The 23,855-nt window shown below is 45.7% G+C and overlaps 2 protein-coding genes across 4 annotated transcripts in view; one reads left to right on the top strand and one right to left on the bottom strand.

Moving 5' to 3' along the window:
- ro60 (Ro60, Y RNA binding protein) overlaps positions 1-15,144 on the bottom strand; it is a 101,849-nt gene extending 86,705 nt beyond the window's left edge. Inside the window, exons 1-3 of one of the 3 annotated variants that reach the window (XM_072688486.1) lie at positions 14,257-15,144; positions 13,598-13,788; positions 144-305 (exon numbers count right to left, since the gene is read on the bottom strand). In XM_072688486.1, the coding sequence (XP_072544587.1) occupies positions 144-252 (109 nt within the window). In that variant the 5' untranslated portion in view covers positions 253-305; positions 13,598-13,788; positions 14,257-15,144. Of the gene's footprint in view, positions 1-143; positions 306-13,597; positions 13,847-13,970; positions 14,167-14,256 lie in introns of those variants that run through there. The other 2 variants (XM_072688487.1, XM_072688485.1) reach the window with 2 other exon arrangements.
- insig1 (insulin induced gene 1) lies at positions 13,765-21,546 on the top strand. Its single transcript, XM_072688492.1, has 6 exons — positions 13,765-13,956; positions 14,296-14,623; positions 15,712-15,836; positions 16,567-16,733; positions 17,343-17,442; positions 18,987-21,546. The coding sequence occupies exons 2-6, from the start codon at positions 14,302-14,304 to the stop codon at positions 19,014-19,016; spliced, it is 744 nt and encodes a 247-aa protein (XP_072544593.1). The 5' UTR covers positions 13,765-13,956; positions 14,296-14,301; the 3' UTR covers positions 19,017-21,546.
- The last annotated feature ends 2,309 nt before the right edge of the window (positions 21,547-23,855 follow it).

The raw sequence follows: 23,855 nt of genomic DNA, 5'->3' as shown, positions 1-23,855 counted from the left end.
ATCATGCAGTGAGTGAAGAACAGTCTGAGACACTTTGACCAGGCTGTGATGTTCTAGACAATGACTGGGTCAGAACATCTCCAGAACATCAGCAAGCAGGTCTTGTGGGGTGTTCAGTGCGGTATGCAGTGGTCAGTACCTACCGAAAGTGCTCCATAGAAGGGCAGCTGGTGAACTGGCGACAGGGTCATGGATGCTCCAGGCGCATTGATGTTCATGGAGGCCCCGGCTGATGCTGCTTATGTTGGTCATGGTGTTCCAGATACCAGGTCTTGTGGAGTCTCGAATGCCTCGAATGGTCAGATCTGTTGGCACAAGAGGGACAAGATCACATACGTATCTCTTTCTAGACTCAAAAAAAGAGAACCTCCCTAAGAGCATGAGGAACAACTGATGAAGAACCACCAAAAGTACCCAAGAGTCCAAAGAAACCACTGAAAGGAACCGAGACTCTAAAGGAGAACCAGAGAAAAAACAAGAACCTCCCTAAAACGATGAAGAGGAAGAACCGCTAAAGGGGAACACGTCCAGTTAGGCTGTAGGGGTGGGACAGGTTACGGGGAATGCCAAAGACATGGTCACTACCAGGCCTCCAGTCTGAGAGGAGACCAATTTACTGCTGCTTTACTCTCCTTTATAAACTGTGTGTGTAATTACTGCCCTCTGCTGGTTAATTAGCAGTACTGCAACCAGTTACTTGTTTAAATAAAATTCAGTGTTTTTGCCATTAAAAAATAAAAAGGTCACTGTACATCCATTCAACTGTTCCAAAAATGATGCCACCCACTGGAAATGAAGACCCCCTCCTGGCCCTTAGTGCACCATAAACCATGCCCTTAGACTCCAGAAACCCCAGCCTTCCCTCCTCGCCTCTACAGAACCTGTGGAGCTGCAGCTATGAGGCCGTGTATATTCCCCGTTTGCCTTTGGGCAGCTTACAGGAACAGTACCAGCCCGTGGAAAAGGGGTCATGTTTGCTGTTTGGCTGTTTTTCCTTTCCGAGCGTTTTTCAGAGCTGATAAGCACCTATCGTACACCTCACCTGACCCCTTCCCCAGCACACGCTAAAGATTAACCCGTGGGTGTGTGCATGTGTTCATACATTATATGACAGAACCTACACCCTAGAGTAACACTCAGGCCATTTACCTTCATAAACACACTGAGGATGTGCTTCAGCTTCGAGGCCTGGAGTTAGCACCATGCTAATGACCTCGGCTGGTTGACTTGGAGTTTGATTGGTTTGATGGGTTTGGTGTGAAACGCTCGGTTCTAGATAACCTCCCCCAGTCAGAGCTGTGGTTCTACAGTGGAGGTGAAGGGAAGCAGACGTCTGAAGCTCTAATAAAAAGAAGCTCCTCACAGAAAGTTCTTCACCTAATGGTGATGAAGACGCTGCCTGATGCCTGAGACACTGTTCTACCAGAGTTCTGAGAAGAGTTCGGCTCTAGAACCTGCTTTTAGAACCAGATCATTAAAATGGTGGAGGGCTCATATCCTACACCCGAATGAGTGAACTTGTACCATGTTGTGGGTTTATTCATTTATACCCACTGAACCATCACTACCCAATGCAGCTGGGATCAGAGCCCTGTTCAAGGGCCAATCAGAGGCAGCTTAGGGGTCCTGGGTATTAAACACACAACCTTATGGTCACTAACCCAGTGCTCCAACCTCGGTGAACATCTCTGAAGGCTTCGGACATCAGAGGGGAGAGGGCTCGTATCCTACACCCGAATGTTGTGGGTTTATTAATTTACCAAAATATTATGCAAATGAGCTCGGTTCTGATTGGCCGCCCTACATCAGGCCTGATTTAAAAGGCTTGTTTTCCAGCTCAGCCTTTCCGCATAGGGGGCGTGCGGAGCGGGTATGTTCGGAAACACACACACACACACACACACACACACAACAGCATGATACAGGCCCTTTAAAGGTCCAACTGCAAAGTGCTCACAGTTAAAATGTAACCGTTCACTCTAATCTGTCTGCACGTAAACACACACACACACACACACACACACACACACACACACACACACTGTGCTTTGTTCCTTGTTTTATGAATGGGTTATCTTCAAAACAACCGTCTCACACCCCCTCGGGAGATGCGCTGTGATTGGGAGGCCTGAGCACACGCTGCCCTTGCTGCCGGCTGATTGGCTGATAGCGGTGAGCCCACAGTCCACAGTGTTGTTTTTCAAAAGCTTTGGCGGAGGCTCGCTCCCCTCGTCCACTTCAGAGCAGGAAGCTCAGGCCCTTCCCAGAACACACGGGTGTCCAACAGCAAGCAGAGGCTCCGACACACCTGCTCTGAGTACAGTGCAGTTAGAGGTTCTTCGTTCTTGAGTTCGTTCACTTTAACGTCACTGAACCTCAAAACAGGACAGTTTTACGCTTAGTGCTACAATTTTGGCTGGGATCAAAGCACAGGGTCAGCTATGGTCACCAACCCAGTGCTCTGACCATCGCTCTGAACCACCACCACCACCAATAAAGCCATGCTCCAGCACTCTCTGCAGCAGAGACATTGGCAGCTTAGGGGGCCTGGGTTTCAAACCCACAACCTCACAGTCACTAACCCAGTGCTCTAACCACTGAGCCACCACTACCAATAAAGCTGGGATTAGAGCACAGGGTCAGCCGTGCCACAGTAAATGATGGAGCCCCTACTCAAGGACCAAACAGTGGCAGCTTAGGGGGCCTGGGTTTCAAACCTACAACCTCATGGTCACTAACCCAGTGCTTTAACCACTGAGCCACCACTACCAATGAAGCCATGCTACAGCACTCTCTAGCAGAGAGGGTTAAAGGCCTTGATCAACAGCTGAACATTGGCAGCTTAAGAGACCTGGGAATCAAACCCACAACCCTGTGCTGTAAATTTTATTATTAAAAATAAAGGTGCTTCAAAAGGAACCTTCAGAAGGCTCTTTAGATCTTTAAAAGGCCACATATCACCCTAAGAACCATGTGAAGAACCTGTGTGGAGCGAGGTTCCTCAAGAATCTGCTTGAAAGAACACCAAGAGTGTGTAAAGCTGCATTAGGCCAGACAGGGCCTGCTGGAGAACTGAGCGTTCCTGTGAATTAGTTCGAGATCATGTTTTAATTCGGTCTAATTTAACTGAGCTTGTGTCTGTGTTCTACTTCAAACCAGGGAAAATAGGATAAGATGCCTTCTAGTAAGTAAATCAGTCTGTTTCCATCATAAAACCTCCATCACTGCTTCAGAATGAGGCCTAAAAAAGCGTCTACAGACAGAACGCTGAGAAAGAAAATAGACCCAACCCAGAACGACGTTTTCACAGCATGTTTTATGAGCCCAAATTCTGTAAAAAGGGGGTAAAATTGGGCCTTCGTCTTAATCCTGCATCTGAAAGGCTGGATTAGAACGTCTTCCAGCACGCAGCCACGCCGGGTGTCAGGGGAGGGTGTAGGAACGTCAGAGCCCCTGCGTGATGAGTCAATTTGTGGCAGCCGGCTTTTAACGTTTTCATCATTCCGAGTCCGCCGACGCTCGGCTCCGCTCCGCTCCTTTCCCGCTTCATCCTGGATTCATTTGATCTGTCAGAACGTTCAGCTGCTGCTGCTTCCGTAGAGAGAGAGAGCGCGAGAGCGAGCGAGAGAGATGGAATAGAGCTGTAATATAAAAACGAAATCTTTCAATTGAGGCTTACATGTCATTCCCATGTTCTCTGGTCTCTGAGCAGCAAGAGTGAAGGATTTGCTCATGCCAGCGTCGCTCAGCTTCCATCTTCAGGCTCAGTCTTCAGGTGAGGCCGTCGCTTCAGATTTGTACCGTTCGATGACCCTACATGTGGATGCCCAACAGGGTCAGTGATGAGAAACCAAGTGGTTTAACGTTGTGCACTGCATGGGACCCATGGGGCTGGATGGGACCCATGTGAGATCAGGGTGGGTTGTAATGATGAGGCCCATTTGGGAAGCCCAACTACATCCCACTTAGAACCCACGCCCATCTGGAACCCACCTTGCCCACTTTCCCTCCATGTGAGCCCATATGAGCATGTTGTCTGGATGGTCACATGAAGTGTGATTAATTATTTAATATCAGATTCTTCTTTTGAATTTGACTCGACTTTAAAACGTCTTCAGATTTTTCATTAAATCAATCATCACACACCTGGAGGCGGAGTCAGACAATTAGCCAGTGAGAAAAGTCCAAATGCAAAACTGCAGACTGCACTGCTTAAGCAAAGGTGTCGCTGATATGGGATCCGTGGTGGTTGCTAGGCAGTTGCTATGTTGTCCAATGTTGCTATGGTATCTCTAGTGGTTGCTAGGGTGTTGCTGTGGTATTGCAGGCCCCTGGTACGGTATTAAGTGGGAGGGCAGTTGCTACGGTGTCCCAGGTGCTTGCTAGAGGGGTGTTAACAGTTGCTATGGTATCTGTAGTGGTTGCTACAGTGTTGCTAGGCAGTTGCCATGGTCTTTGTAGTTCTTGCTACAGTGCTGCTAGGCTGTTGCTATGGTTTTGCATGAGGTTGGTAGAGCAGTGCTAGGCCTAGGCAGTTGCTATGCTATTTTAAATGGTTACTGGGGCAGGTTCTGTGGTATCTTTGGTGGTTGCTATGGTATTGCTGGTCAGCTGCTATGGTACTGTAGGTGCTTGGTATGGTATTGCTAGGCTTAGGCACTTGCTATAGTATTTTAAGTGGTTACTTAGGGGAAGAGGGCAGTTGCTATGCTGTCCTATGTGCTTGTGTGTGTGTTGTTAAGTAATTGCTAAGGTATCTCTAGTGGTTGCTAGAGTGTTACTAAGGGGAACAGGGCAGTTGCTATGGTGTCCCAGGTGCTTGCAAGGGTGTCATTTACATATGGTATCTCTGGTGGTTGGTAGAGTATTGCAAGGCCTGGGCAGAGTCGCTATGATATTCAGTAGATAAGACGTCCATTGCTGTGATGAGAGACTTTGAACATAGCTGTGAGAAGGATTTGATTGTGTCAAATATTGTTGTTGGGTGATCAGTACTGAATTTGGATGGTGCTCCATCACTCCAGAGAACCCCATGACCCCGGTGACCTTAGACCCTCTCTGTTGGTCAGTGCTTTACTATGGAGGTCAGATGCACAAGTTGGGTGCACCTTAAAGTTGTAGAAGAGCTGTCTGGATACTTTTGAACATTCAGGGTATTTGATCAATGCACTGCTGTCCGAGTTGGTCTTCTATCTGAAGCGTCTGAAGGACGGAAATGAACGAGGCGACTGGGTGAGGTTTTAGTGGTGGAGGTGGAAGGATGGCCTTAGGGGGCTTCATGTCTTCCTAACGTTATTTTCCTCAAGACCGCCCACCCCCCTCCGCCCCCAACCCTCTCCATGCCAGCTTATCTCTCCACCACACATTGACACACAGGCGCCAAACATAAGCCACTGTCTGCACTGTCAAAAGAGCCCAACCAGCCCTGGGATAGAGCAGGCTGTGTGTCCAGGAACTGAACAAGCCAGGGGTGTGGAAGAGCGAGGAGGAGGTGGAGGAGGAGGTGGAGGAGCAGTCTTTCTAGGAATGACTCCAGTCCTGTTCTTGCCTGCAACATTCTTATCACTGCTAGCTTAGCCACTCTGCCCAGAACGAGCTCTAAAACTGCAATTACACGAGTCACAACGTAGAAGACACGTCTCAGGCCTCGTCCACATTTCAGGAAAATGTCCAAATCTTTGTGGACACCCCCTTCTGATAAGAGAATGCATGCTTTAGAGTGCAGCCACTGCCACTATTGACCAGAACTCATCATCCAACATCAGCACCTGACCTCTCTGATGCTTCCGTGCAGCTGAATGCAATCAAATCCTCCTCACAGCAATGTTCCAGCGTCTAATGTAAAGCCTTCCCAGGAGGCTAGGCGGCGTCATTCCAGGCCAATTCCCTTGACCTCAGAAGAAACACTGAAGGCTCAGAAGAGGACGGGTTCTCCTTTTTTTGTTCTGGTTCCGCTCAGCGGTTCCATCCGTGTTCTTAGGGAGGGAGGTTCTCCTTCTGAGTCTTGGTTTCTCTCAGTGGTTCTTCATTGTTCTCCTTTTCAGTTGAGGTTTCTCGTAGCAGCTCCTCCAAGGGTTTTAGGTAGGTTCCTCTCTTAGTGGTTCCTCCTCATGTTCTTAGGAAGGTTCTCCCTTTTAGTCTGGGTTCCTCTTAGTGGTTATTCTCTAGGCTCTTAGGGGGGGTTCTTTTTTGGGGTCTTGGTTCCTTACAGTGGTTCGACTTCTTGTGAGTTGTAGCTTCACCTCTTTAGAAGGTTCTCATTTTTTGTTCTGGTTCCTCTCAGTGGTTCAGTCTCATGCTCTTAGGGAGGGAGGTTCTCCTTCCAGGTCTTGGTTTTGCTCAGTAAAGCTCTTAGGAAAGTTGTGGTTCCTCACAGTAGTTCTTCCAAAGGTTTTAGGAAGGTTCTCCTTTTCAGTCTGGGTTCCTTTTAGTGGTTATTCTCTATGCTCTTAGGGGGGATCTTTTTTGGGGTCTTGGTTCCTTACAGTGGTTCATCTTCTTGTGAGTTGTGGCTTCGCCTCTTCTGGAGGTTCTCCTTTTTTGTTCTGGTTCATCTCAGAGGTGCTTCGCCATTCTCTTATGGAATTTCTCCTTCTGAGTTGTGGTTCCTCTCAGTGGTTCTACCTTAAGCTCTTAGGGAGGTTCTCCCTTTGGGTCTTCATTCTTTATAGCGTTTCTTTATCATGCTCTTAGAGGAGCGCTCTCTCCTGAGTCTGGGTTTCTCTGAGCAGTAGAAAAGTTCTCCTTTTTTGACCTGGTTTCTCTCAGTGGTTCTTTGTTGTGCTATTAGGAAAGTTGTGGTTCCTCACAGTAGTTCTTCCAAGGGTTTTAAGAAGGTTCTCCTTTTGAATCTGGGTTCCTCTTAGTGGTTATTCTCTATGCTCTTAGGGGGGATCTTTTTTGGGGTCTTGGTTCCACACAGTGGTTCTACCTTGTGCATTTTGGGGAACTTCTTGTGAGTTGTGGCTTCGCCTCTTCTGGAGGTTCTCCTTTTTTGTTCTGGTTCATCTCAGAGGTGCTTCGCCATTCTCTTACGGAATTTCTCCTTTTGAGTTGTGGTTCCTCTCAGTGGTTCCACCTTAAGCTCTTAGGGAGGTTCTCCCTTTGGGTCTTCATTCTTTATAGCGTTTCTTTATCATGCTCTTAGAGCAGCACTTCCTCCGAGTTCTCCAAAAGTTCTCCTTTTGAGTTCTGGTTCCTCTCAGTTCTTCTTCTTCTACAAGTTCTTGGAAGTTTACATTTTTTGAGTCTTGGGTCCTCTCAGTGTTCTCCAGTGGAACAGTGGAATAAAGCTACTTCAACTCAAAAAAGAAGAAATGTAGATGAATAAGGACGATGGGTTCTGGCTTTGGGAGGAGGAGGAGGAGGAGGAACCGGAGCTGTAAGTACGCTTCGTTCCAGTGAATCGTTTATATTTCGTATAAAGTCATTAGAAGCTCTAGACGTCGTCTTGGTCCCCAAAGCAGGTCCTAATGGAGAAGAGCATCATCTTCATAAAGTAAGGCACTGAAGTGTGCACCACGGAGAAGCTGGCTGATTAAAGAATTGTCGCTCGTGCCTCTTATGGCTCTGACCAAATTAGAAAGGTCCTTTAACTGGCGACTCATTCTGGGTTTCTGGGTCGCAGTGGAACGGAGCAGAATGACTTCTGGGCTTTTGGGCGCTAGTCTGGGATCAGCTCCGCTAATCTAGAGTGAAAATACACCCAATGTTCAGCACGGTTTTAGAAATCTGGGATTTTGGTAAAGGCAGAAATGTCTGCATGTACATTATATGACTGAATAAAAGTATTGGGACACCTACACATTTTTTTAATTATTATTTTTTAATTAAATGACTTCCTATTCGTAATCCATTAGCAGTAATATGGAGGAGTTGCCCCGCCCCCCTTTGCAGCTCATTCAACCAGACTTTCATTTTGAGGTCAGACACTGATGTTGGACGAAAAGGCCTGGTACACAATCTTCATTCTCGTTCATCCTAAAGGTGTAGGATGGGGTTGAGGTCAGGGCTCCACGCCAAACTCACCCTACCCTGCCTTTATGAAGCTTGCTTTGAGCACTGGGACACTCCCACAGTCGGTCATTGCTGGAGCAGAAAGGGACCTTCCCCAAATTGCTTCCATGGGGTGGGAAGTGTGCAGTTGTCCTGAATGTCTTGGAATGCTGAAGCATCTATATTTCCCTTCACCAACCCCTGATGATAGCACCCTCATAGCATGATCCCTCCTCCACCAAACTTTACAGCTGGCAGAGCGCAGCCAGGCAGGTTCTCCTCTCATAGGTTCTACCCTAAGCTCTTAGGGAAGTTCTCCCTTTGAGTCTTCATTCTTTATAGTGTTTCTTTATCATGCTCTTAGGGGAGCTCTCTCTCAGAGTTCTCCAAAAGTTCTCCTTTTGAGTTCTGGTTCCTCTCAGTGTTCTCCAGCGGAACAGTGGAATAAAGCTACTCTTAAACTTAAAAATTAAGAAATGTAGATGAATTAGGACGATGGGTTCTGGCTTTGGGAGGAGGAGGAACCGGAGCTGTAAGTACGCTTCGTTCCAGTGAATCGTTTATATTTCGTATAAAGTCGTTAGCAGCTCTAGCCGCCGTCTTGGTCCCCAAAGCAGGTCCAAATGGAGAAGAGCACCATCTTCATAAAGTTTCTCTGTGCAGTAGAAAAGTTCTCCTTTAGAGTCCTGGTTCCTCTCAGTTCTTCTTCTACTACAAGCTCTTTGAAGTTTGTATTTTTTGAGTCTTGGTTCCTCTCAGTGTTCTCCAGTGGTACAAAGCTACTTTTGGGGACCTTCCCCAAATTACTTCCATGGATGATAGCAGTAGCACCCTCATAGCATTATCCCTCCTCCACCAAACTTCACAGCTGGCAGAGTGCATGGTCAGGCAGGTAACGTTCCCCTGGCCTCGCCAAACTCCACAGAATAGGGTTCCACTGCTATCCGGTCCAGTGGAATGTGCTTTATAGCACTCCATCCTACGCTTGCATGCAGCTGCTCGGCCATGGCTCCCATCTAGGATCTAGGAGGGAGGAAATTTCACCAGCTAACTTGTGTTTGTTGGTGCAGCGGTGTCTCCTTTTACATACAGAACCACGCTGGAGTTAGGTGATCTCTTTAGAACCTCCCGTTCTTTCACTGATGTGAGGAAATGGGCTTGATTTTATACAACTGTTGCTATTGGACTGAATCAGACAGTTGAATTAAGAGGTGCGTCCCAATACTTTATAATCTGTATAGTGCAGTTAGCTGAATTAGCCTCGTAGCCAAACTGTCCTTCAAGCTTATTTTAATCACTGTTCTTAACAATTTGTGACAATCTTTGAACCACAGAGCTGCTTTATAAGCCATGCGGATTAGTCTCTTTAATTAACGGATTCAATCAACGTTCTCTAAAGCAGAAACAAAAGCTCTCAGAAATGCAGACAAATCATGTTAGTAAATGATTCTGTAGATAAATAAGTGAAGGATTGCTTCCGTCTTTGTCCGTGTGTGTGTGTGTGTGTGAGAATGAAGGGGGTTCGCTCTGGGGAGAAAGCATCTTCATTTCGGTAAAGGGATTTGCATGAGAAAGGCGATGTATCCCTGGTATTAGTTTTCCCAAACTGCCCGGGGTTATGGAGCATTCTCCTTTATGACAGGCGCTGGTTAATCTCCCGACTCTACGACTTAATTATGTTTACTCGGCTCTGCGGAGTCGGTAATGAGTAACAGAATGGCGATAGGAGAATCAGCTGTTCAGCTCTGGCTGGGTGGTGTCAAATTTTCCGTTATTGACTTCTCTGATTCACTGCCGATCATTAAATAGCTCCAAATAAGATAACGGCTAATAAAGGGAGAGAGCAGCCAAAGATTAGCCTGCTGTGATTTACAGTTATTACAACTGTTTATAGTAGATACTGAATAATTCATAGTATACCGAATCATTCATAGTAGACACTGAATAATTCATACTAGATACTGCATCATTCATAGTAGATACTGAATAATTCATGGTAGACACTGAATAATTCATAGTTGATACCAGATCATTCATAGTAGATACTGAATCATCATAGTGGATACTGAAAAATTCATAGAGGATACAGAATTATTCATAATAGATACTGAAAAATTCATAGAGGATACTGCATCAATTATCATCAATACTGAATTATTCATAGTGGATACAGAATAATTCATAATAGATACTGAATCATTCAAAGTGGAAACTGAATCATTCATATTGGATACTGAATCATTCATAGTACTGATACTAAATAATTTAAATAAAACACTAAACAGATTATTTATATTATATACTGAAGAATTCATAGTGGATACATCCTAATTAAGGTCACAGATTAATTCATAATAGATACAGAGTAATCATTTGTGGATCCTGAATAATTAATTAATAATGGGTATATTACACTGAATAATTCATAGTGGATAGAGAATAACACATTCTGTTAAACTGTTAAGATGACTGCAGTCTAAGGGGTTAACTGAAGGACTGTGCTCGAGTGTGACCCCGCTTGCAGATAAACTCTGATAAGCCCGTGTTGTTTTCCTTCCTTCTGTCCTGGGTCTCACCCAGACCCACCTCCCTGACGTGGGCTCTGCTGCAGTCAGCTGACCGTTTAGACTCTGCTCTGTGGGCCTGTCGCGATACTGCCTCTACGTGCTACACGGGGTCACGTCCTGCAGTTGAACAACCTCTGACACGCCCCCGACCCTAATTACCCCCTTTTCAGCACTTCACCCCAGCGGGACAGCACGGAGTACTGCACGAAAGACACGTGAACTCTGTTTGTCTGTAGTAGGCGTGTCTGCACAAATATAGCCCATATTTTACATATTTTATTATTATTATTATTATTATGATTATTATTATCCAAACCCACCAGTGCAGCTACATATGTTGACGCGTTTTATATGGAATGATTATGAAGGTAAAATAGCAGCAAATCATTAATCATTAATAAATCATTAATAAATTAATAAATTATTAATCAATACGTTTTTGGGGACTATTTTTTGCTGCACTACACCCACATATTGCATATGTATCCTTCCCCCATTTTAATGAACGCAATTTTTAGAGCCAAACTTGTTACGGGACGGTCGGGGATGGGACCCAAGTGCAGAGAGGGGAACCTGTAAGGACCTGAAGGGGATGTGGGTCATGTGACTGTGGGTGTGGAAAGTTGCTCCCAGCAGGATTTGCACCAGCAACCCTGACAGTGGAGGTCCGACACCCCACCACTGCACCACCAGCAAGAACAGGCCATGGGTGGAACTGCACCCCTTAGAATAATGACATGAAAAAAGGCGGGAAAACCAAACAAAGGAGACGCCAAGCTGGCGAAGCTCAGACTGAGGGCAGTTAGCACCAACACAGCACGGATCTTTAATCAGTGAAAGCGTGGTCTACTGTTCACTCAGCTTATTGGCTCTTCCACCGTGGGGCTGTTGGAGTGTTCCTCTCAGCTCTGTGAACCGTACCGGTCACCCCTCTACAAAGGTGTGACAGAGAGGCGACCTTTCTCACCCTCCTAAATGCTGTGACCACCAGCTGGGTCTGGTTGGTACTGATTACCCCTAGGGATTCTGGGAATTGGAGTTCCCTTGGGTAACAGTGCCTCAACGCCATTGCCCTCTGCTGGTAGGCGGCGGCAGCACAGACCGACCCTTTACAGAACTCTTCTCAGAACTCTGGTAGAACAGTGTCTCAGGCATCAGGCAGCGTCTTCATCACCATTAGGTGAAGAACTTTCTGTGAGGGAGCTTTTCTGACTGGGTGAGGTTATCTAGAACGGGGCGCTGTTTAAACCCTGACTGTTAATTGGAATTTCCCTTTAAATCAGACCGGGGTGAAGCATGGTGAACTCCGCACGGTCAGCTGCAGCTGTGAAACTGCTGAAAAAGACGATGCTATGTTTCGCAGATGTCCTGCTGACGACATTGACAAACTGCTTTGGTCAGCATCTCATTTCCTATATGTAGGCCTGTGATGTCGTCTGAGGCTCTGAGTGGGTGGGGTGTCCAATCCCAGCAGAGCAATGCTGCTGACGTGGTACCCTAACCTCCTCAGGTGCTCTGCCCTTCCCCTGACCACTACGTTAAAGGGGCAGTTCTGGACAGAGGAAAATAACTGATGGACAGAGCTGGATGAGTTCTACAGTGGAGGTGAAGGGAAGCAGACGTCTGAAGCTCTAATAATAAAAGCTCCTCACAGAAAGTTCTTCACCTAATGGTGATGAAGACGCTGCCTGATGCCTGAGACACGGTTCTACCAGAGTTCTGAGAAGAGTTGGGCTCTAGAACCTGCTTTTAAAATCAGATCATTAAAACGGTGGAGGGATACATGCTGCCTTTAGGGTGTAGTGCGGCTACAGAAAGTAGTCCCTAAAAAAACTGGATTAGTTGAGATTCTCCATTCACTATTTTACCTTCATCATCATCATCATCATCATCACTCTATATAAAACTCAGAAGAAACTGGTTGGTAGGTTTCTCTAAAATCAACAACGCCAAACTCTTGGGCTCATTTTTCTAAGATGTTTGATGTCTAGCAGCCAGAAATGCAGCTGCATTCATACACTGCAGTATTTCACTGCAGTTTACTAAATATGGCCCTGAGAGCAGCGGAGTCCCTTATTACTCTGCCTCCGAACTGAACATTTCCCTTCCTAAAAGCACGGATAAGCACTTAGCAAAGACTGCGCTGTGGCTCTGTGTGCAGAACGAGTTCAGGTAAAGAGCCAAAAACACAAGACGTAATGTTAGGTTGACCTCATATTGCAGGTTGCCCTTCTGATAACACACACAACTTTGCCAAGCTTGTCTCGTGCCCTTGTTAGGGACGTGTAAACGAATCAGTTCACTTGAATCGGCTCTTTTTATAATTCACAACTCAGCTGAATCGATTCACAAGTGAATCAAACTACACAATGTATACATCTGTTACAGGCCAAGGCTTTGTAGTTTGCTCAGTTTCGAAAAGTAATATTTCACAGTTTAACTGATTCCTTTAGTGAAGGGAAGAAGTGAACATGATTCACTTGCTGAACTGGATCTGACAATATCCAGCACAATATCTGTACGACTAATAATTGACGACTAATATCGGAGTAATCGCTGAATCGAAAGCTATTCATGTAAGTGCAGGCGACAGAATGAAGTTAAAGGGACCCTCAAAAAAGTGTATAATAAAAATAAATAATGTACGACTTTGATGCAGTTTGTAAACATTATCAAAGCATCAAAGCGTCTCATTTACATACAAGTCTGAGCTGCGTTAACAGCCTAGTTTGAATTCAATGATTCGGAGTGTTGTGGCCAGCACTGCTGTGTCAGTGAGGGTATAATACAAGGCAGATAACCAGCTTATTTACATCAAACTAAAAAATAAAAAGTAACAAAACAAAAACAAAAAAGAAAACCCCCCAAAAAGGCTCGTAAATAGTTAAAATGATCTGGTGCAGAAACTCCATATAAATGTTATAAGTGGATACAAATCAAATGCGAGAAAAGTGAGGCATAAGGGCCCTTTAACCTCCCCCCTGAATCAATGAATCGAATGAATCGGCTGACAAAACTGAATCAGCTCTCCTCACCATCGGTCCATATTCGCGCATGTGACTCCGCCCACTTCACGCCAAGCCCCTCCTCTCCGTCGCGTCACATTGGGTGGTGTGTGGAGACGTCATATCGCCCGCCGCGCTGTGATTGGCCGGTTGGGCTCACCAGACACCACGGCGCTTCGTTTTTCTTTGCAGGGCGCGTGAGGAGCTGAGAGCGGTGGCGGCTGTGGAGGAAATGAGGATTAACTTTTAGCTTTTATTTTAATCTCGTTTAAAATTGTAGAAACACTCATTATTATTATGAGACCAAAAATAGTCTGAAAATTATTTGCAAATATAACTATTATTTTATCATTAAAAAAAATTTAAATAAAAACATCGAAGAGATCGAGGTAAGTTTACTCACTCGACTTATGGCTCAGACTGAAATATCAGATTTCTGACTTTTAGATCATATTTTGGTCATTAAAGCTCCACTTTTTAATGTTTGCCTCATGTTTTGGGTAGTATTGTGAGTTGAACCTCTGTGTGGTCAGTAAAGCTTCGCCTTTCGCTCTTTCCCATCATGTTTTGGTCAGTATTCTGACCCTGGTTTATTATTATTATTATTTTATTTTGGTTATTAAATCTTTACATTTGTCATTTTATCCTGACTTAAAGCTCATATTAATATATCATATATATCAGTAAACCTTCAGTAACTCTAGTATCTGATCTCTCTCTCTCGGTAGTGCCCCATGCCGAAGCTGGAGGACCGCTGCTGGAGCTGCTCTTGTTCCCCCGGCATGAAGTCGAAAGGTTTCCCGCTGGCCTCCAGAGCCCGGGAGGTGATGTCCGCGGTGGCCGGGGCTGTGAGCCAGGCTTTCGTCTCTGTCCGCCGCCTTCACTCGACCAATCTGGTCCGCCGCGGTCTGGTGCTGTTCGCCGTCGGCGTTTTCCTCGCCCTGGTGCTTTACTTACTGCAGATACGGAAAAACGTCGTGCTGTTCCCCGAAGAGGTGCTGGACACCCTGCTTTCCTCCTCGTGGTGGATCCCACTGGGGTGCGGAACCGCGGCCGGTGAGTTTCGGACGCGGCTGGAGTTGCTTTTCTTTTCGGAATTCGGAATTGAACAATTCCACCTTAAGCAGCGCGGCTGTAACAGTGAGCGGACGTGCTGCCGGGTGTAGGGAGTGTATGGCAGGACCGCGAGATTTAAGGTGGAACGGAGAGTTCGACTAAGAGTTGTGAATTGTGAGGGGTTTTAACGCTGTGACGGTAAAAGTGAGGCGACTGTTAGCTACTAAAATGAAACGAAACGACTGAACTGAAACATAGCTAGCTATATATTTATATATATATTTTTATTATTATTATTTTTAATCAGTTATTTAGCCAGCTAGTTATTTCGCAGTGGATGAAGTGATGCTTCGTGTTTTTGCGAGAGGCTAATGTTTTGTTTAGGGTCCAGTGAGCCGTGAATAAGCTTCATTTCCATCCGTATCCCCTCGCTGGTGCCGCGGGGCAGCGTGTGGCTCTACCCCGGGTTCTGTAGCTGTAGCTGCGGTAAAGATGCTGCGCTAGGGCTCGGGTTTGTTTTCGGACTCCGCTCGGGCTGCTGCTCTGCTGGCGTCGCCTGGCAACAGCCCGAGGGAGGAGCCAGCGGGGGTCAGTCTCAGTGTGCTGCGTTGTCATTGGCTGCTTTGGAACGGGTGAGCTGCCAGGGCGCCACGCTATTGGCCGGCGCGGTGAACATGCCACTCGCCAAAGCAGAAATGAAACTTACGCGTCACCAGGCCACGCCCACCCGCCGCATTCCACGCACGCAGATCAAGGCGGGAATGGAGGTCCGAAACGTCACACTTCTACGGAACTATACCCCGTATATAAACACACACACACACACACACACACACACACACACACATACATCTTCCTTACAGCACTAAAGCACCTAAGTCACCAAACTAAGAGTACCCGAGTTTGTTTTCCAACCTATGTTTATAACCAACCTATGCTAAGTCTCAAATGGCTCAGTGCACCCTACCTAGTGCACTTCATACGTCATACAATGCCCATCACTCAGAGTAGCACAGTAAACAGGCTGTATGCTCTACTCAGCTGTTATTGCAGGCTGCCTAACTCACTCTCTGTTCCCGTTTCCTCAGCTGTGGTCGGCCTCTTGTACCCGTGCCTGGACAGCCACCTCGGAGAGCCGCACAAGTTCAAGAGGGAGTGGGCCAGCGTCATGCGCTGCATCGCCGTGTTTGTGGGCATCAACCACGCAAGTGCTGTATCCTTACCAAACACCAGTCTTACAGCTCACTGAGACTACCTCTAAGGGTTCGATTCCCCGGCTGGAAAAGTACACCCCTCTATACCACCACCAACAGCCCCTGGGCACGACTCCGAACTCTGAACTCAGTCAGATATTTATAATATTTATAATCAGAGAACCTTAATGTTAAGTGTGATGCGTTGTGTTTTTAGCCTTTAGCCACTGTTTTATAGTGAGTTTAATTCATTTGGTTATGATCCAGTTTGGCCGATCTCCTGATTTGACTACCAGCTCCTTGCAGGGGAATCACTTAATAATGACACACCCTCTAAACTAAACCGATGGCTCTTGTGTATTTGAAGTGAAACAGCCATTGTGTAGTCCTGAGTGTACACTACGGCTGCATTTCAAATGGAGCACTGCATCCTGTTCAGTGCACGAGTCCTGGATCAACAATAGACTATTCACCCAAACCGTCATCAGTGTTGCTCTGAATCTGAAGTCATGCAGGCTGTGACTGAATATTAATGACTTTCTGTTAGACCTGTCGAGCCCTGTTTTGGTGCAGGCTGGTATTTCATGACCTACTCCACTACATAGGGAGCACAGAGACATTTGACTGGACTGTATCCGGACCTCTCTAACAGACTGGATCTATATCGGTCAGATGTTGTTGTTGTTGTTGTTGTTGTTTTGCTTAATTAACACTGAGGCATAATTTCCTTTAACTCGAGCCAACTTTTAGAAACTGGATTTTGCCAACAACATGCAGCTCTCTCTGACGCTGGCCGCTTTGTCCCTGGGTCTGTGGTGGACGTTTGACCGTTCCAGAAGTGGCTTCGGCTTGGGACTGACCACTGCTCTCCTGGCCACGCTCATTGCCCAGCTGTTGGTCTACAACGGCATCTATCAGTAAGTTATATAATCATCGGTGAAGCTCCTGTAACCTGAACCTGGATTTTCTGGGCAAATCCCCAAGTGGAGAGGTCAGTTCTCAGTTCTCCAGATATAGGCGTTTAACCTAGCACCTCCCACTGAAACTAAAGAAGCACAGATCAGTTGTGTATGTAATGAATTATATACACAATGTTGCTAAAAGTATGTGGACACCTCTCCTAACTGTGTGCATATTTACAGAGATGAGAATGGTGGCAGTCCACTGATCCACTGAATCTAGAGTCACTAACAATCATATCGGAATTGCTGAAACTTTCATCATAATATTTCCAGTAGAAGCTCTCGTAAGACACTATCTCACCCGGTCAGAGTGCACAACACACACACACACACACACACACTTCACCACTTCACACAGCTCCTAATACATTCAAGACCTATTTATCAATGACTACGACACACTGCGTTATAACTACTATATAGGTACTGTTAGGAGTGTGAGTAACTGAAGTGGACTGAAGGGAGCCTACTTTCTGACCCTTGTTGTTTTAGGGGTTAGTAGTAATAGTAGTAGTCTTAGTGACCTCTAGCTGAACTTGTCGGTTTCTTTCTTCTTTTTTTCAGGTACACGAATCAAGAAGTTCGCTCCGTTCGCTCCTGGCTGCCCTGTATCTTCTTCTCCGGAGGGGTGACGGTGGGCAACATCGGGCGGCAGCTGGCAATGGTCAGTTCATTTCTAGAATTCATACAGTGTGGTGTGTGGACTTCCAAAATAATAAATGACAGTGTAAATAAGTGAGGAATTTCTCTACAGGAGCTGAAATACTGAATTTTCTGTGCAGATTTTAGACAGAAAATTCAATCCGAAAGAATAAGATCTATTTAACGCCAGAACTTTGGTACATGCCACATTTTATAACTGTTTTTCCTAATATATATATATATATATATATACACATATGTGTCTTTCTCACACCCAAATGCCTTAAATCAGACCGGTGGAATGAAAACACACACATTGTAGAGCTCTTGAACACGGCATCATTCGTTCTGAGACCTCCACACTCAGTGCAGTTCAAATATCATATGGTTGCTTGCACAAGACGTATAGCCAGATCCTTTTGGTCTGACGTGTCCGGTCACTCTCCTGTAATAGGGCAGTGTCCGTCAGTAGGCTTAATTAGGCACGTTGCTTCTGTAGGGGTCTCCTCAGTGATTCTGTGAATTCACAGTTCCTCACGTTGTTGTTATTGTTGTTTGGGTATCTGACACAGATCTGCGGGCAGCCACTGGGGCATGTCAGGTCTGCAGATGTTAGATTTAGGGCTGTGAACAGGGTTACCTGTATTTAATACACTGCGATATATTGCAATTTATTTATATCTATGTACCGTCATAGTATACAAACACACCATCATATGCATAAAGTCAAGTTCTGTTTTTGAAGGCGTTTGGGAAACGGAACAAAAAAAATGAAAGTCATGCCATTGAGGTTCTTTCCGAGAGCTGAATCAGGGTGGAACTGCACAGTGCACAGTTACACTCCCCATTAACATTACTTTACTTCGTTTAAAGAAAGTTGTGGAATAGTCCCAAACCGAGCCAAAGGATCTGGTTCTGAGCAGAGTTATTGATCGTTTTAATGGTGAGAACATATACCAACACAGCACATTCACACCACTCTGCACTGACCTGTCCAGGCCTCATGGTGGTCGAGGAGGCTCTGTGTTTTGTATAAGGCCTTTTTTATGAGCCAGCTGTCGTACTTATATGGAGCAGCAGATGGACCAACACACCAGCTAGGTGCCATCATCAGGTTTCACTGCTGAAGACCCTCACTGTCGGGCCAGTCACTCAACTACACAACTACAGCACAGTGGAGTTCAGAGGAATTGCCAGTTCGGTCGGACTCTATTTTGCATGTGTTGCTCTATTACCAGTCACATGTACTCCGCCGCCTGCTGATAGGATGGCTGGAGGGAAGGCCACGGCTATCAAAGTCATGATGGGCATGATGACCAGTCACTGTGTCTGTGAGAACCGATACGGTATCGCAAGATATAATATCGTGGTGCTCCAATATATCTATATTTTCATACACCCCTAATCAACACCGTGACCTATTGTCTCAAAAATGGAGGGGGGGGGGGGGTGTGGCTAGTGTGTCTCGAGCATAAGCCCTGCCCCCTTCCACACTCACAACAACCTTTTCTAGACAACTTGAAAAATAGATAACAAAGATAACCATCCCCTCTTCTTCTTCCTCAGGGTTCAGCTGAGAAACCCCACAACGACTAGAGGGGACCTCCTCCACTTTGACGACAGCCAGTTCGGACGTCCCGCCAACTCCGAACCCTCAGTATCACGCCCTCGAGGAAGAACCAGGCGCTTCCGTCGAACTTTCACTCTCACCTTCGCTCCTGTTCATTTCTGAGGAAGAGGAGCCCAGTCCGAGAGGACCTTTTGTGCCAACTGGACAGCACCTCCAATACCTGACCCTTGCCCTTTTCACAACTGTCATCATCATCATCATCATCATCATCCTCAGTCGTTCTGGCACTCTTAGCCCTGTGACTGGTCAGGCAGCGAGTGGCTGGGGTGGAGCGCTGTGTGGCACAACGTGATCAGGCTCCAGTCAAACACTTAAGGAGGTGATTAAGCCTCTCAAATGTGTGGGTGTGTGTTTGAGTGTGCTCTGGCAGTTTGGGGTGGATGTAGGGTGGGGATGCAGCGATACGTGTGTATCTCTCCAGTCTGATGCTGATGCAGATACACACTTTTATATAGTAGAGATGAAATCCACTTGGATCCACATTGAAATGTATTTGTATCAAATATCGGTTTGAATTACTGGTCAAATTGAAGTATTTTTTCAAGTCTGATTCAAGTTTTAAACATTTATATTTGCCAATTCTGATATGACTCCGATATGCATGTGCATCCCTAACGTATCGGTCTAAGAGGTTAGACCATACACGCGCAGCAACTGGAGGCCAAACGAGTGCTTCATTATTATTAGTTCTGCTTTGTTGTATTTTTGGATTTTGTGTGCTGGAGAAAATGATGCTAAACGAAAGGGAATGAAGTTGCAAGGCTGTGTGGAAATGTCCACCATCCAAAGAGGCGTGATTAGAGTTGGGTAAGGTACCGCACAGAGTATTAGCTTGAGCCAACGAGGAAGGAAAACGTATGTTCATAGTTTAGAAGAACACCCGAGTGTTGGTGTAGGTCTACCTAAAGTGTCACGCCATTAAAGCTGCTGACACATCTTACACCCGCGGCCAAGAGTTCCCAGAGAGTCCCGCTCCCACATTCGCACTAGAAGAATTCCTAAAGCGTTGGGGTTTGGGTTAAGTCCAGGGCCGGTTTTAAAAGGGATGGTTTCATGCTCAATGCTGCTACCCAAATAGCATTATTCCACTCCCGTTAATGCTAATTGGTGGCTGTTGGCTACCTTTCACTCTTAGCCACGGTAGCATGTTTGCTGGAGCCGCTCCATGTATTGGCTCATAGTGTACACTTAAGTACACTATAGCTCACCTTAATGTTCCCCCAAGGCGGTAGGTGAAGTATTAAAGGGGCAATCCGGCCTAAAACTGGCATTTAATATGTATACAATTTCTGTAGCTTATCGGTTTGAAGATTTTTATTCCCCCCCTCACACAATCACTACAATACCCAGCATGCATTACTTTTACCTTTACGCAAATTTGACAGCGATAAAGAAACTGCAAGCATAGCCACTGATGTAGAGGCTGACGAGTGCAGAACTAAGACCGGTATTCTGTATGTAATTAATGAGGACTCCTCCCACCTTCAAGACGCATCATCAGAGGGTGGGTGAGATTCGTTTTTCCAGTCTTTAAGCCGTGAAATGTGGCGGAATCAGGTTAGGCATGCTTACTACAGATGTAGCGATGGGTGTGGTGGTTCTCGTTCTGGACGGAGTGCCCCTTTAAGAGTCACGTTGGGATTTAAGAGTGAAGAAGGCAATGGAGGGTGTTTGTTTTTGTTTTTTTTCACGGCCTTGAAGATTTGCAATCTGTGATTGCCTTTGTATTATAAGATTGAGTGCTTTTGCCACTGTTCCAGATTCCTCTCTCGTGTTTGTTTTTGTACTTCGCTCATCGTGCGTTGCTCACCGTGCGTAATCCTCCATTCGTTATCTAATCAGAAAGACGTTCTACGCTAGATATAGTTTGGATGCTGGGGATGTTTTTTTTGTTTGTTTGTTTTTTTGTTTTAAGTGCAATCGATTACTTTGAGCCTGACGTACCTTCATATTTATTATTATTGTTCTGTTTCTGATGTACAGACGTGTGGCATTCCTCCGGGTCATTATGCAGTATGGAGAAAGCAGCCGAGCAATAACTTTGTTTTGGTGCGTCTAGACGAGGTTGGGCCTTGAGGCTCTGTAACGAAGACGTCGCACACAGAAGTGACTCTAATGAAACCAATGACCACTTCTACTGTCTGTCAGTGTGTTAGTGTTAGTCTCAGTCCAGCAGGACAGGTCTGGGTGTAGCAGAGCGGAGGAGTTCGGATACTAACGCCACGTCCAGCTCTGAGGATCTGCTCCAGTTCAGGGAATGTAGACGATGTAAAAACGAAAGCTTTATTATTATTTTTTTTTTGTGGAAGAACGGGGTTTCTTTAACTAAAGAGAGTGTGTAAGAACGAGTGAGAAAGTGTGTGTGTGTGTGTGTGTGTGAGAGAGGGAGAGAGTGTGTTTGTCTTAAACATTTCACTTGTATTGTTTCTACTATACTGGTTAAGTGAGAAAAAAAAAGATAAAATAAAAGAAGAAAATCATTAAAAAGTGAATAAAGTGTCGCCCTCTGCCTTCAGCCGGGATTATTTTTATTTATTTCTAAACAACAGGGTGAGATTTTTAAAAAGCACAAGCTCTTAAGCCATAACAACCACCTTGAATAACATAGTAACCATTTAGCAACCATCAGACATGACATCTAGTCAGCAGCACCCTGCCAACCTTCTACCAACCACCTAAAAGAGCATAGCAACCACCTGGGATACCCTAACAGCCACCTTCAATAACAAAGCAGCCGTCACACATGGCATACCAATTAGTCAGCAGCACCCTACCAACCTTCTACCAACCACCTAACAACCACTTGGGACAGCATGGCATCAACACAGCAACCACCTCAGGTAAGAATGTATGGTGGAACTTTGCGGACAAAACGTTATACAGAAATACACTATATGGACAAAAGTATTGGGACACATGCTCATTCATTGTTTCTTTGGGGGCATTTCAGTGAGGATTTGATTGCAATTTTGCAACAAAAGCATTAGTCTCATCTCATCATCCCCATCTCATCCCAAAAGTGCTGGATGGAGCTCCTCCTCCATCATTCCAGAAAACACAGTTCTTCCACTGCTCCACAGCTCAATGCTGGGGGGCTTTATACCCCTCTACCCCACGCCTGGCATTATTAGGCAGCATGGAGCCAATAGGGTCATGATGTTGATCTGCTCCAGAGAGTCCTATTCTATTGGCAATACTGTGTCTATTGTGTCTGTGCATGTGCACATCTGTGCCAGCTTAAATTAGCAGAATGCAATCATTAAAAGGGCTGTCCACAAACATCTGGCCATCTAGTGTAAAATAACTAATTTTCACATCCAGTCAGCCACCGTCTAATATAAAGCAGCCCTTTGTTTTGAGGTGTGTGTGTGTGTGTGTGTGTGTGTGTTTGTCAATAATGCACTGACTCAGCAGGGGCTGTGTTGGGGCAGTTCCCCCTCAGTGAGCGTCTCCATGGTAACAGCCCCAAACGGGACACCCTCGTCCTCATAAATAACCCATAGTCGGGTAGGGGATCACCGGTGCTTCCATAAATTTACACACAAAGACTTAGCACCGCTACAGAGACCAAGCTAATGTGCTACAACACCAGTTATATACACTCACCTGGCCACTTTATTAGAAACACCTCCCTAATGCTTCCACTCACTGGCCACTTTATTAGAAACCCCTCCCTTATGCTTCCACTCACTGGCCACTTTATTAGAAACCCCTCCCTTATGCTTCCACTCACTGGCCACTTTATTAGAAACACCTCCCTAATGCTTCCACTCACTGGCCACTTTATTAGAAACACAGACCCTGTGCTTGCACTCACTGGCCACTTTATTAGAAACCCCTCCCTGATGCTTCCAATGACTGGCCACTTTATTAGAAACACAGACCCTGTGCTTGCACTCACTGGCCACTTTATTAGAAACCCCTCCCTGATGCTTGCACTCACTGGCCACTTTATTAGAAACACAGACCCTGTGCTTCCACTCACTGGCCACTTTATTAGAAACACCCACAAAAGAGAGAGGATGGAGAAGTAAATGGAGGGGTGTTGGAGTTTGGCATCTCTGAATCAGGCTCTGTAACCCAGGCTGATGTATGTCCACTCTCAGCCACTAGATGGCAGCATTTCCCCTCTCCACTGGGCAGAAGATTCCAGTGTTTGCAGTTCTCCGGGACACAGAGCCAATGATGATGATGATGATGATGATGATAAAATAGTGGAAAATCTCAACTAACAGTTTTCTTTAGGGACTACTTTTTTGCCCACTACACCCTGCAGCATGTATCCCTCCACCATTTTAATGATCTGGTTCTAAAAGCAGGTTCTAGAGCCGAACTCTTCTCAGAACTCTGGTAGAACAGTGTCTCAGGCATCAGGCCTTCATGGGGACACTTGGGACATTTCTGTACGTTCAGGTATGCTTAGAACTCATATTTATCTGATCAATATAGGATCTAACCACTCTTTATCACCAAGACTGTTTTTCTGGTACTTTGCTTAAGTTTGATACATGCTAATTAGCACTCTTCTGATTGGCTGCCATGCTCTGCACTGTGTCGAATTCAAAAAGCAGTCCATTGGAGCAATATAGAGCGCCCCCTACGCTTCCTGTAGTGTATTACAGTCTGTCAGAATGAGCGTGTGGATCATATGAACATTATAGAGCATTATAGAGTGCCCCCTACGCTTCCTGTAGTGTATTACAGTCTGTCAGAATGAGCGTGTGGATCATATGAACATTATAGAGCATTATAGAGCGCCCCCTACGCTTCCTGTAGTATATTACAGTCTGTCAGAATGAGCATGT

This window comes from Salminus brasiliensis, chromosome 9, assembly GCF_030463535.1.
Source record: "Salminus brasiliensis chromosome 9, fSalBra1.hap2, whole genome shotgun sequence".
NCBI classification, from domain to species: domain Eukaryota; kingdom Metazoa; phylum Chordata; class Actinopteri; order Characiformes; family Bryconidae; genus Salminus; species Salminus brasiliensis.
This window is presented reverse-complemented; position numbering and strand designations above follow the sequence as displayed.